The sequence below is a fragment of the Kryptolebias marmoratus genome, linkage group LG3, assembly GCF_001649575.2.
Source record: "Kryptolebias marmoratus isolate JLee-2015 linkage group LG3, ASM164957v2, whole genome shotgun sequence".
NCBI lineage: Eukaryota > Metazoa > Chordata > Actinopteri > Cyprinodontiformes > Rivulidae > Kryptolebias > Kryptolebias marmoratus.
In genome coordinates this window covers 17,560,024-17,574,260 of record NC_051432.1, presented here as the reverse complement: position 1 = coordinate 17,574,260, position 14,237 = coordinate 17,560,024, and the positions used below count along the sequence as shown (strand labels likewise).

At 38.3% G+C, this 14,237-nt stretch overlaps 1 protein-coding gene across 2 annotated transcripts in view; it reads left to right on the top strand.

Moving 5' to 3' along the window:
- The window catches only part of LOC108244227 (noelin-2-like), a 39,422-nt gene that overhangs the window by 9,272 nt on the left and 15,913 nt on the right, over window positions 1-14,237 (top strand). For both annotated transcript variants that reach the window (XM_025003598.2, XM_017430263.3), the window contains exons 3-5: window positions 191-346; window positions 8,332-8,551; window positions 11,039-11,145. In XM_025003598.2, coding sequence (XP_024859366.1) covers window positions 191-346; window positions 8,332-8,551; window positions 11,039-11,145 — 483 coding nt within the window. The remainder of the gene's footprint in view (window positions 1-190; window positions 347-8,331; window positions 8,552-11,038; window positions 11,146-14,237) is intronic.

Genomic DNA, 14,237 nt, shown 5'->3' with positions numbered 1-14,237 from the left:
GGATCCCAATTCTTCTTTTTTATTTATTCGCTGAAGTTGTATGTTGTATAATCGTTCCACCCAGGAAAAGGAAATGTTCCAGTAAATTATTTAAAGCCAGAAAATATTGTGACATGATGAGTTTCTGTAAACGTCTGACTGCAGCTGCACCTATCTTACTTTTGTTTTGTGCATGTTTGGTGTGTGTCAGGTTCAGAATGTGAGTCAGTCCCTGGAGGTGGTGGACCTGAGGACATCCAGAGACCTGCAGTATGTTCGAGACTCTGAGCCGCTGCTGAAAGGAGTGGACGGACGTTTACACACTTATGTGGCAAATCCTCGCACTCTAACAACCAAGGGCCTCCAGGTACAAAAAAATAGAAAAATACACAAACACGCATACATTATGCTACTATATCCACAAACACAATGTCAGGATCTCAGACACAAACACAAAGTAAAACTGTCGCTGCAGGGAATACATAACCTTTGGTGTGAAAACATTGATTTCACGCATGCCAAGCTGAAGTTTCCTGCTTGCACTCAGATCTGTGTGCATCTTTCACCAAGGAGACAAAATTAGCCTTGAAGCTGTCAATTTTCCTAGCTGCATGTCCACTGTGTAAAAGTGACACAGAGCATTGTTGTGAGGGTGCCAGTGAAACTGCTGCATCTCTGCACACATTAGGGCTCCAAGCAGACATGATACATGTGCCTGGAGAGAGTCTCAAATGTACACATTATTAAAGTAATTTACATATTTTGACAAACAAACCCAGAAGAGCATCTATAAAGGAATTTTAGCTTTGGGGTTTTTTGTGAGATATATTTCCCACAGAATAGTTATCATTGACTCCCCAGATACCATCATTGATAGAAATCTAAACATACTTCCCTTCCTAATTTAGGAATACTAATCCTTTTAGTCATGCCGCTTTCTGCCATTTTATCACTGGCTGGCATCTGTGCAAACAAAACAACAGGGGGCTGGAAGAAGATTATTATTAAAGAATGAGAGTCTGTGAGTCTGACTAATGAGAGCTGGATGATCTAAAAATGGAAATTAGCCACATAAACCGATGCTTTAATGCCTGCTATTTTAAGCTTCGAACTGCCAATGAAACTGAACCATTGGGTAGGAGAACCTAGTATCATCAAACAAAATTACTTGCAAAGACTGATCTGATTTGCATTTCAAGGCAAAAGTTAATGTGGGACTAAATCTGAATAAGGTCTTTTTGATTTCTGGTGTGTGTTTTATGAGGGCTATTTAGTTAGTCAAGTAGATATATTTATTGTTGAATTTTATGAACACTACTTCATTCTAAACTGATATTTAATGGTATACTGATTAATTACTTCATATAACAGAAACTACACCAATTGTCCCTATTTAGTTAAAATGTGAACATTAAAAACATAAATTCTGCCACACATCTGTTGCACTCATCAGGTTATAAATAACATCTTGGATCTGTGAATTCTGACAACACAGTGGTTTCTAACTGCGTTACAACAGTTTGTTTACAGCAGGGTTGGACAGTCTCCTTGTTTTAATACTTTTGAGCCTTCCTCACATTTTACTGTAGCACATAGTATTATCTCCTGCCTGAAAAGGCTTGTGATGACATTTTATTACAGCATGTAATTCAGGACTAGTTTCCTAATGTGGTTTTAACTTCGCTATTTAGATTAAAAATGCAATCAGACAAGTCTCATTTTTTCACTGGCTGTCTTTGCATCACAAACCAAAGTGATTTAAACAACAAGGTTCATAAAGTTACGAAAACCTCAGAGTCAACATGTCCCTGCCAAAAGTTTGTAACATTACAGCAGTGCTACAGAATCAACACCTCACCTCTAAGATAATTTTTCCCAGCCTGTAGCAGCATTTTGTCCTTTTCAGGTCAATGCAGGAGACAGCAGGCGGCTGACTTTCTGCTGAAGACTAAATCTGAAGGTGTGCTTGTAGCACACAGAGAGAATCAAGTGTTGTTATAGTTCCTTTGTCCTCATGGATCGGAGGCTCTCTACGATATCCAGTCAACTCTAGTTTAGCGTGTTTAAGGCGGTATCTTACTGAACTGTTGGAGACTCAAAATTAGGCAAATTTCCAGTTTCAGTCTCACCGAATTCTGGGTGTTTTGTGCAGCCAATTTGTCAAAATCACAAGCTATTTTTGAGCACACAGCTTGCAAAACTGTATTCTAGGCCGCACACATAATTTTGTTTTTCCCGTCTCGGCCTGCATTGTACCCACCTTGGCTGCCGTCCCCCACGTTTATGATTTAATCTACTGCAGTGCACCGTTAAACTGAAGATAGGCAGATTTGGACAAGTTCTCCTCTGCCTGGTTTTTAGACCTGGATTTATCTCTGACGCTCCCATGCAGATGTCAAAACACAGCTCTAGTGCTTTGCAAAAACTAAATTGAGATGGGTTTGAGACATCTGCAACAATTCTGTGACTGTTTTAAAAGATTTGTCACACAAACATTTTTGAACATGTTCAAAATTCAAGCAACGTGGCCTCTGTAGTTGAGATTCCCCGCAAATGTTTCGAGACACTTTGGAGACTCTCTCACAAATGCAGTTTGCCAACCAGTCACCACCATCAAGATTTATATATTGTAGAAAGAGACAGGACCAGAAGCCGTGACTTGAAGCCACATAGGCTGAGCACTCCCTAGTACAAATTTTAAATCTTAGGTTGATTCATTTACTTTTTACCTTGCTGCTACGTGTTCAAATATCCATTATTTTTTCAGTATGGCAGTTTCAGTTAGTTATTTGAGGCTTGACAAAAAGTGTCACGTTATATTGTGATTGAAAGTGTTACAACCTGTTAGTGAGGTAGGAGGGTGTGTAGGCGGGTACAAGGGTACAGCCCATCCGTCCGTCCGTTCAGCCATCCATCCATCCATTTTTTTTCCTTTTTGGGTCACAGGGAACTGGTACCTGTCTCCAGCAGGGCACACCCTGAAGAGTCCATCACAGGGCCAGCTCAAAGTTAATTAGTTAAATTCTTAAATGCAATTTATATGAGTTCTGCCAATAGAGACACTTCAATTTTATTTTATCAGACTATAAAATCACCAAGTTGCATATGCAGCAAGCGAGCTGCGCGGTCAACAAGATGGAGCTGTTGTTTACATTCATTTCTATAATGCTTCCTGCATAAACATTAGACATCACTGTAGATAAATAGTTCTGCTACGCCACAGGAATGGCAGCGGAAGACGAGTTTACACGGGAAGCATATTCTTCATACACAACCATACCTACAGTCTTATTTGTGCACGATCAGGAGTTATTTAGGGACGGTGTTCAAAGCAATACTGCTGCTGCTTTTGGATACCTTGGTTTACTTTAAAACTGTATTACCACCCAACTCTAGTTTACAGCCATGAATCAAACCAGTGATAATTAAAGCAGTGACATCAGTGTCCTATTTTAATTGCAGACCTATTTCTGGAGACATATTACCTTAAAGTAACAAAGCTATACAGAAACCTGTATGCTGTAGCTGTAGTAGCTACAGTTTTAACCCTCCCATGGCCTACAAGGGCTTCTCTACCTCTAATTGGTGCTCTCTCTCTTTTGAGGGCTTCAGGAGGGTTAAAGCTAAAATCCTGCATCATGTGTGTGTGTGTTTCATGATGTTACTCCTAAACACAGCAACTTTTTTATGGATTTTGGTTCATTTAGGATAAATTTGGTCAAGTTCGCCCTCACTTCAGAAAGTTTTACCATGACTGGAGAGCACAGGGTGTATATATATATATATATATATATATATATATGAGTCTGATGGCAGCAGCTTAGAATAAAGTTAGAGTAGCTTCTTCACAGTAACTGACACTTTGTGCTGAATATTCCTGACACTTTTATACCAACCAGAGAAAAACTGGTACCAACTTAGTTTCCGATTTAAATAATTGTCTCATCGTGTCAAATCATTTTAAAACAGTCATTTGTATTCAGGTAACACCTTACCATTCTTTGGGATGGGTACAAAACAGCTGTTCTGATATTTTTTATCAAAGAAACTAACAACAAATAAGGCAAAACTTGTGTTATTATTGTTAGACTTGTTCAACTTCGAAAATGATCAGCATGACAGATTTTTTTAAATCTATAATCATTAGGTTCTCCAATGACCATCTAATTTCAGGGAGAGGTTGGTAATCTCATTGAGCAAGGATTGATCATTTGTATCCTTGAAGACTCCGTTTAATCTTGTTATTCTTGTCCAAATACTGTTTTCATGCCACAAGCAAGACAGGCAGTCGATACCGCGGCTGAGCATTTCCAACTTAGACCTGCAGCGACGCAGGAATCAGCATTCAGCCGGAGCATTGTTGGAAACAAACGTAGGAAACCAGTCCTGTTACACAGTGAGACAGAGTGGTGATGTGTAATGAGGTTGTTTTAAACATCAGCAACACATGCATTAAGCTGAAGAGGTTAGGACAGGTGATCACGTGTCTGTGTGTGTGCAGTACTTAAGATATTGTTATTAAATCAAGATTAAAAAACATGAAAATAAAGGTATTACATTCCTTTAAAGAATGCATATCACCCGCCACCTTACATGCCAGTGTTTGAGACCAACAGATATCAAACCTTGAAATTAGCGCATGCATAATCTCATGTGACGTTGCAATGATCTTGCATTATGAGTTCGCACTCGAAGTACGTGTTGTAAAGGACTGTCAGTTACTACCACGCCATTTGAGCTCAATAGCTGTAAAATTTGACTGAGTTATAGCCATTTCTGTGTTTGCTAAGGCCATCTTGAATTGAATTAGTTCCAAAGGTTACTCAGCTGTCCATCCGGCGATTACTTTCTAAAAGATTCATAAAAATCTGTTTAGGGATTCATGAGATATTTTGCCAACATTACAAACACACACACACAGAGACTTCAGCAAAAACATTAATGCTCTGCCTTCACCTTCGGCAGTGGCCGGTTGGTATGTCTCAATCACCCCATTGATTCCCCTCTAAATACTGTTTGTCTTTCCTTGTCTCTTACAGAAACATTAAAGCAGCAAGTCTTCTTTCTAACATGTAATAGTTTACATTGAGGTGGCTTACACCCGCAACTATGCAGGCCCTACATAGTGACTGCGTAAAAAAATGTGTCCCCACAAAACTAATAACACACAAACTCACACACGAGGACTCACCCTTAATTCCCTAAATATAGCTTAATGCTGCCTTCCCATAAATCCATTTTGCCTTTCATCTCTTGCCGAGCATCTTAACAAGTAGGGGGTCTGTTTTTAGTTACTTTGTGCTGTGCGTTTGTGTGTGTCTGTGTGTCTTTGTGCTCCTTGGGGGTTTTCACAGTCATAAGCTTTTGCCTTCGCACCATGAGGCAGAACTCTTGAATATTTATGGGCAGCTACAGTAAGTTTATCAATAACTTAACAGTATTTTATTCCACGATGGAAGGAAAGGAAAGAGTTGGAGGGCTGGGGGGGTCAAACAGAGAGTAGAACAACCGGAGGAGGAAGAAAGTGGAAATATAAAGCAAAGGGTGTCTTATTGCAGCTTCATGTTACCTGCGGGAGGAAAGGGGAGGTAAAGAATAATCAAAGAAGAGAGATAAAATTGGAAAAATAAAGATAAAGAATGAGATAAAAAAGATTAATTGGTTAGATAATGTGTTCAGTATCTAACTAATCATTTACACACTTTTATGAAGACATAAATATTAGAGGAACAAGCAATTATATGCAAATAATGCTGCCTTTAGCAATAGATTAAGATGAAGAAGATAAATTTAAGCCTGAGTTCTGGACTCTGTGCTGTCATGAAATAAAAAATGGTAACAGTTCGGGAAATCTTGTAGCATCATACTGGAACAAAAGTATAAGGATTCTGATGTTTCTTGACAGCAGGGGAGGGATTTGACTGAAAGTGTATGATTTCCAAGTTTCTTTCCTGGAAGTTGTCGGGTTTGTGTGTGTGGTGGTGTGTTTGATGTTCTGGGGAGATGATGCTGTTTTCGTCTTTGCTTTGACACGTCTTTTAACCTCTTTTATTTCTATATTAAATCTAAATCCTTTTTTCTACCCAGCTCGGCTGTCTTGGGGGGGTTTAAAGGTAGAGATACAAATAAATATCAAGACTAATAAAGAGATTAAAAGCCCTCTGTCCTCCTACAACAATGCTCAGTGGTTTTATATTTCATGCTAATATTGATTTTTGTTAAGCTGAAAGAAGAAGAAAAAAAAAACATCTCCATGCTGGCTCCAGGTTATCCAGTGTGAACTGTAAAAATGAAATCATACATCAATTTTATGCTTTTTATCTGGGTCAGAGCACCAGCAGAAACTGCAGACCAGCCCAGATGTACTCTCCTCCAGCTCATCATCCATCTCCTTCTGTGGGATTTCGAAGCATTCCCAGGCCAGATGGAATGTGTAGTCCCTCTAGCATGTTCCGGGGGTGCTTTCCATTTGGTTAATGTGGCTTTTTTTTTTTTTCTGGCTTCTCTTACTTCCATCTTCTCCTCTAGCCTTAGCTCATCCCAATGGAGAGCTAAAGAGGTGTGAGGACGGAGGCAGCAATAAACTGTGACTCACAGTCACGTCGCATATCAGCTGCCAAATGTGTGCAAAACAAACATGTCTTCAGCCAGAAATCAAGAACAGAGTGGACGTGTTACCAAAGCTTAAGAAGAGTAAAATGGCCGACATGGGAAAATGTTAGCCCAGAAATTAGAGGCATTGTGTTGTAATGCTAATAAACAGATTTTCGGTGCCATCTGAATTAATCACTGTCATATTTTCATAGACAAGCAGGTTTGGTTACTTGTATAAGGCTGTGGATATTTTTGAGTTTAGTCCATGTTGCTTCTAAGCCCTAAATCATGTAAAATACTTATCAGATCATTCGTTTGTTGTTTAAGTCAGAATCATGGCCTATTTAAACATTTTATAAACATACCAGCTTCTGCACTCATGTTAATAAGTATCTGTGAAAAATGACTTACTTTAACTTGGTGGTAATTTTGTGATTTTTTTAAAAAAAAGGAGATACTTTTTTCACTAGTTCACATAATTTTTGATAACTTCACAAAATGTCCAAAGTAAAACCTTGCCATCGCATCCTCTTCCACGCTGGTTATGGGAGAGACATTAAAATCCGGTGGAAGAATGGTGGATTAATTTCAACCTTTTTGAAGTGTGATGAAGCTGTATGAGGCCCGGCTGAGATGTGAAGTGTGAAAGGGGCTACAGACATTTAATTAAGACCCCATCTGCACTTCTCCAAAGATTTTCTGCTCAATTTGAACCCCTTGGCAACATACAAATGGATTTTTTGGTGAGAAAAAAATGAGATTTTAAAATACGTTTTCCAAAGTGGAGATTAAAAAAAGAAAAGAAACACATTTTTTTTTCGTGCCTCAGTGTGGACTTGAAATATGGTACTTTTGAGAAACAATGACATAGCAGCCTTTTATGCACACTTTGTTCTCTTAGGTTTTATTTCTGCATCTGTCTCACTTTCTTTTGCTCCTGTCAACTTTGACCAAGTGCTGAAATGGTTAATATCTGAGAGGAAATAGCTGTGTCAAAAGAAAAAAAAAGCTACAATTGTTTTAGGAAATACATTAAATAAGCTCAGAATATTCCTTATTTTTATTTTGATGACTTTACCAAATGTTGTAGCATTGGTACTTTAGCACTGAAGGCTAAGACTGCATTAAAATCAGTACTTCACTAACCTTGTTTCAAACTTTAAAACTGTAGTATTTTTATTTCAGGTGATATCAAATATTTGGATATCTTTGTTTTCATTGAAAGTATTTTTTATGAGTGAGGAACAATATCAAATTTCAGTGCAGTAATAGGAACTTGCATTATGTACTAAACACAACAGGTGGATCAGAAGTGCAAAGTTCAGGTGAAGCAAGATGGATTTCAGAGGTATTAAAGGTGCAATGAGAGGGAATGAGGTTTCAAGAGTCGAGTCTTCAAGAGATTCTTGAAGGGAGAAAAATGCTTCTCTGTTTGAAAAACACAATAAATGAAAATTGCTTTCCACCTTGAGTCTTTAGACTCTCCAACACAAAGCTTCACTGTCCTCACTCCATCAGTTTCTGGTTCACAGGTGGAGGATGGAAGAAAATAGCAAGAATTGTAATTAGCTGAATGCAAAGAGTCTTGAATCTGGTTTGGCTGTTCTTCCTATTTAACAAAGCAGTAATAATTGCGTCCTGTCCAGCTGCATAATGTACTACAAAACGACATGTGAAGGATGGACACTGCAGATCTCTCCTTCAGGTTTTATCCACTCTGCTTCCGGTCTTACTTCCTGATCCTTTCTGCGCCAACAGGAGCTGAAGGGTCAGATGTCCCAGCTGTGGCCCCTCTTGTCAGTGGTGGATCAGTACAGATTGGACCTGCAGACGCTGGCCACCCTGCGATCGGAGCTGCTCAACCTATCGATCATCCTGACAGCCATTCAGGAGGAGATCGGCGCGTACGACTATGAGGAACTTCAGCAGAGGGTGTTACTGCTGGAGACCAGGCTGCACAGCTGCATGAACAAACTCGGTACTGATACAACTTATTACTGATTTTAGATGAAACTAGAGGTAATATTTTCACAGAGGGTAAAAAAGTACAGTTAGTGCCTGTTTTGGTGACAGAAAGGAGGTTACTTATTTAAAGGCCTTATTTATTTAGGCTGAAATAAACAGAGTTATAGCCATTTTTGTAAATGACATTATGCACAATCTAATCCAATATTGTGTGATGTGATAGTACTCAGTAAATGTGTAGTGTGTGAAGTATATATTGAGGATGCCTTTTGGCTACTACCACTCCAAATTTAGCTCAATATCTGTAAAACTGACTGTGTTGTGTTTCCTATCATGAATTGCCATCATGAATTGGGTTGACACCAAATGTTCATGAGTTTCAGATGTACAACCAATGAGTATTGTCTGAGAGTGTCATTAGACTCCATCTGGTGATTCATGGGATATTTTGCTAAAAGTCAGACACGCTTGATTTCAATAGTTAATGGCAACGTTTTAAAAACAGATCCTGTAAGCGCTCGGAGTATTGTGTTGGAAATGCCTCTCAGCTGCTAACACGCCAGATTCTGGCTTAATGTGCGGAAAATTCTAATCATTTTTGTGTTTGCTAAGGTTGCTTAGTGTAGTGGGGGAAAAAATATCACGATGCATATCGATGATGAAGTCTGTTCTTTTCTGAAATGCTGGCGCAGTGAGAACATGTAAACTGGCTGACCAACGCGTTCAATCCCAAAACCAAGCTGATCCGAGGCGGCGGTATTAATCACTGCACCACCATGGCGCTCTCTTTTACAAGTGTAACATAATTTCATCCATGATTGCAGAGGGATTATGACCCAGCATGAAATTTTGAAAAGATGCAATTAAGAACAAAGCATTAAAGGATTAGTTTGACATTTGGGAAACTGTGCTCCTTTACTTCCATGCCCTCCTGCATGAAAATGTAAAGTTATACCCAGCAGCTTTTATGTTTCGTCCTCTTTATCCTCCGTTTATGGGTCTTGGCTCTGTCCAGGCGTTGGCCCTGTCTTCTTTGTGCTAAAACAGGCTGCTCACATGGTGTCACACGGTGGCTCACATTTACCTCACGGATTTGAGACTGTTGACGACTATCATATCGGGCTCCTCGCAAAACAGCAAACGATTTGAAAGCATGTGAAACAACTACTTGAACAGAAATCACTGCTCAGGCAACCAACTCAGGCAAGGTCGTCTGTGAGGACTGAGACAGAATCAGTCATTTAAGTTTTAGCTGTGGAACAGTGAAAAGTCTGGACAATTTGAGCCTATGAATAGAAAGCAGAAAATGCATTATGCTGCAGGAATGCTTTTAGATATTTATGTGGACGTTTTGAGTCCCGCTTTTACAGTGAAAAACTGTCATGGTTGAAATCCATTATAACTGATGTGAATCCAGGTTGAAGGAAATCCTTTCAAAACTCTCAATGAAACAACATTTTACAGCCTCCTTTTGAGCTGATGTGGAGTGTTTTAAACATAAATGAGTTTGTCATCACTTTGAAGGGATTGCTCAGATCTTTTGAAGTGGGGTTCTGTGGAAAGGTTATGAACGGTTAATATCTTACCTGTTGTAAAGAGCTCGGTGAACAGCCTCAGTTTGGAGAAATTGTAAGAGTTTCATTCTGACCACTGTCATCTTAAAACAACTCTAACCTGAAAAATGTCAGAGATTCACGCACACGTTTTTTAATAACCCATCCTAATCACATCACACGCTCAGTTATCACCCAGTGACCGCTGCAGACAGGTACCGTCACAGGCGGGTGAAGAAAAGAAATGGATGAGTGATGCTGCAGAAGAATTATGATATTCCTGCTGGCGTTGCTCCAGCTTGCACCAAAACTGCCACAGTGAGATGCTGCTGCTGCTGTTTGTGCTTGCAAATAATCTAAATTATATTAAAAATAACCATGTAATGCAAAACTGACTGTAATGCCATGATTTATTAAATAGAACTTGCATTAAATTTGCAGTGCGGCGATACTGGCCCCGCTCAGACTAGCCGTTAGCTTAACATTCATGTATGAATGACCTCAGTTTCTTCAAACTGAGGTCATAAAGTTTTCTACAACAGGCAAGCATTAACTGTTCATAACCTTTCCACAAAAACCTGCTCCAAAATCTGTGACCAATAGCTTTAAGTTTCTGTTTAGATGATCAAACACTGATGATAAATATTGGGATATAAGACTTAAAGAGCTTTCGAAGAAGATAAAGAGAAAATGAGATTATCTCAGTTATTTTTAAAGGTTGTATTTTTTTCTGTGTTGCATTTTAATTTTGCTTCAAAGAATTTACAAGCTGTTGGTAATCTGAGTTATGTCTGGTGGAGTGTAATGGCTCTACATAAATTAGCAGCTCCTGTATCCTTGACAGGAAACATTACTCACTCCAACATCAAAGCTTCATCTCCATTGTCTTCATTTTTTTTTCCTTTTTGCATTATTTATAAATTCCATTTCTTGGGATCTGTTAATAGGTTGTGGTCGTCTGACTTCTGTGAGCAACCCGATCACCGTGAAAGCCTCAGGGTCCCGCTTTGGCTCCTGGATGACTGACGCCATGATCCCCAGCTCCGACAGCAGGGTAGGTGTATACAGTCTGCTTGCTTCAAGTAACTTTCTTTACAAGAATGAGTTCAGCTCGAAGTCAAATTAGATTTTAGTTAGGGTTCGGATCTTAGTTGAGATGGAAACTGAAAGAGTGAAGAGGAGTAAATGCAGTCGTGGGAAAAAAAACCCAACTCTCTCTTTCAATTTGGTGTCCATCATTTTACGATGAGAAAGATTTTTCACAAGTGGAAACATTCAAGCCAGATGTCAATCTTTCCATGAGTGGTTGTTCCAAGTTCGCCTCAAAGTCAGTGAATTCAGGGCTCAGAGAAACTGCCAAAAACAAAAAGCTACACCTCAGACTGTAAAGGCATCGGTTATAACGATAAATGTTAAAGTTCATGACAGTGTGATTATTACAAAAAACTGAACAAGTACGACTTGTTTTGAAGGGTTTCCATGAAAAAAGCCTCTTCGCTCTTCAAAAAGCATGGCAGCACGGCTTAGATCTGCAAAGTTAGAGCTAAAGCAAGAAAACAAGATGTCTGAAATGATTTACTTTGAACAGATAAAACTGAAGTAGAGAGGTTTGGCCATAATGCTCAGCGGGCAGTTTGATAGAAATCAAACAAAGCCTGACACAGATATCATACAGAAGACGATTCTTCAATCGTCGATTCTTTCTGAGGGGGTACTCACCTGTTCACACACGGCTGCTGAACTCTGCTGGACATCATGTTGAAGAAGAGACATTGTGTCATGTTTCCTGTTTAACTGAAGTTTTGGTGCCTAATTGTAAGAACTGGTAGGAACCATTTAAAAAAATAATCACCTGTTTTTTTTTTTTTTCCTTTTGTTTAACATGAGGGTTCTCAAAACAAAATGCATGCAGATATTTACTGTATCTGTTTTCGTTGCTTGTTTATTTAGAACCATTGCCATGTGAAAACGTCCTTAATATTATATTATAAATGTTATATATTGTAATTCATATTTACATTTCAAAATGAAAGTAGCATTCCATGAAGGGACACACATTGCTTGTCTACTTTCATGTGTTGAAAAAGGACAGCTTTCTAGATATTTCGGTCAAATCTTGAAAATAATGAGTGCGACCACAACATGTGACGGGCTACTACTACACTAAATTATTCGATATTTGTAAAAATGACTAAATTTTAGCATTTTTTGTGTTTGCTAAAGCTGATTAGTTTTTTGCTATCTTGAATCTGGTTGACTCCAAAAGTTAATCAGTTGTACACGTAGATTCAGTGATGAGTTTCTGTGGGTTTCATTTAAGACTGTCCACTCGTTCATAAGATATTTTGTTACCTGACAGACAAAACAACACACACACAGATAGAGGCAATTTCACAATCACCCACCTTCTATGTCAGCAGGTGATGTTAAGGAGTTATTATCAAATCATGCTCAGGTTAAATATTCAAATCAATGATAATTGAAGTGTTTAAAGACAAACAAGGATGTGTGTGTGTCAATATACCTATATATATATATATATATATATATATATATATATATATATATATTATATATATACACACACACACACACACACACACAGTTTGGTGCACATGGTCACATGGTTCCCAAGCTTTTCATTTTTCCTAATGTAATTCTTCCATCTCATTTCTAACATAACTCGTGTGTGCACTCTTNAATCAATGATAATTGAAGTGTTTAAAGACAAACAAGTGTGTGTGTGTGTCTATATATATATATATATATATATATATATATATATATATATATATATATATATTATATATATACACACAGGCACACACACACACCAGGTTTGGTGCACATGGTCACATGGTTCCCAAGCTTTTCATTTTTCCTAATGTAATTCTTCCATCTCATTTCTAACATAACTCGTGTGTGCACTCTTTCTTCACTCTCTGCAAGTTTCATTCATTCTAATGAACACACACACGCTGACAGACACATTCATACAATCTGCATATTAAGCTAGTTGTCAAGGCGACTGTCTCCCAGTTGCCAGGTGTGATTTATATTGCCATGGTGACCCCTGACTGTTCCCTATTAGAGCTTTTTCCTGGTGATACACACAGCATCAGTATTCCAGATATGGCCTCCAGGTTTCCCAGTTATCAGTGGGACTGGTATTGTTTGGGGGTCATAGGTGTAGCGTTTTCCCCACACTACTGATGTCTGTTTGCAGCTTCTCCCTTCATCTTTCTCTCCTCTTGGTTATCATTTTCACACTGTATGTTCTCAAATCTGGGTGTGACATTCATGGATCCAAGTAAACACGGTTCATAAAAATGCAGGGTGCGCTCTTCTTGCATTTTCTACATTTAAAACAATAAAAATATGAAATCGGTCAGCCACTTTAATCTTGGTTTCCTGTCAGCTTTAAGAAGCTCTCTTCTAAGGACAGTAACATTTACCTTAGTGCTTTAGTGTGTTTCCTTCAGGCCTAACAAACATGCAGTCTGCGTCCTTCTTCATTAAACATGAGCTGAACTTATTTTTCAAGGTCATTTTGTTCCATCTGTGTTGATGGGGGATGGGAGGAAATGTAAAATTATAGAAATATAAAATTCCAATCACTTGGAGATTCCCAATATAGTATGTTGCAGTTTCACATTAAAAGCTATGAAAAATTTGAGACGCAGCCTATTTTGCTGCTAAATGAAGATACTGATGTTTGATGTCTCGCTACAAATACTCAGTATCATTTCACTAATGTGAGACATTGTCATAATGTTGACTTTGTATTAGTTTGTACTTTAAATTTCTTTATTTTATTTTATTTACTGTCTGTTTGGTTTATTCTTGGTTTCATGGTTGTTGTTGTATTTTGTAATTTTCGGGTTTTTTTAGTTCATGTTTTATTTTGGAAGTCTTTAGTTTTACTTCCTCTGCTGGTCTTCCCTTGTAATCATCTTCAGTGTTTCCACCTTTGCCTCGTCAGCTTGGGTGTATGTATATACAGGTGCTGGTCATAAAATTAGAATATCATGAAAAAGTAGATTGATTTCAGTAATTCCATTTAAAAAGTGAAACTTGTATATTATATTCATACATTACATACAAACTCATATATTTCAAATGTTTATTTCGTTTAATTTTGATGAT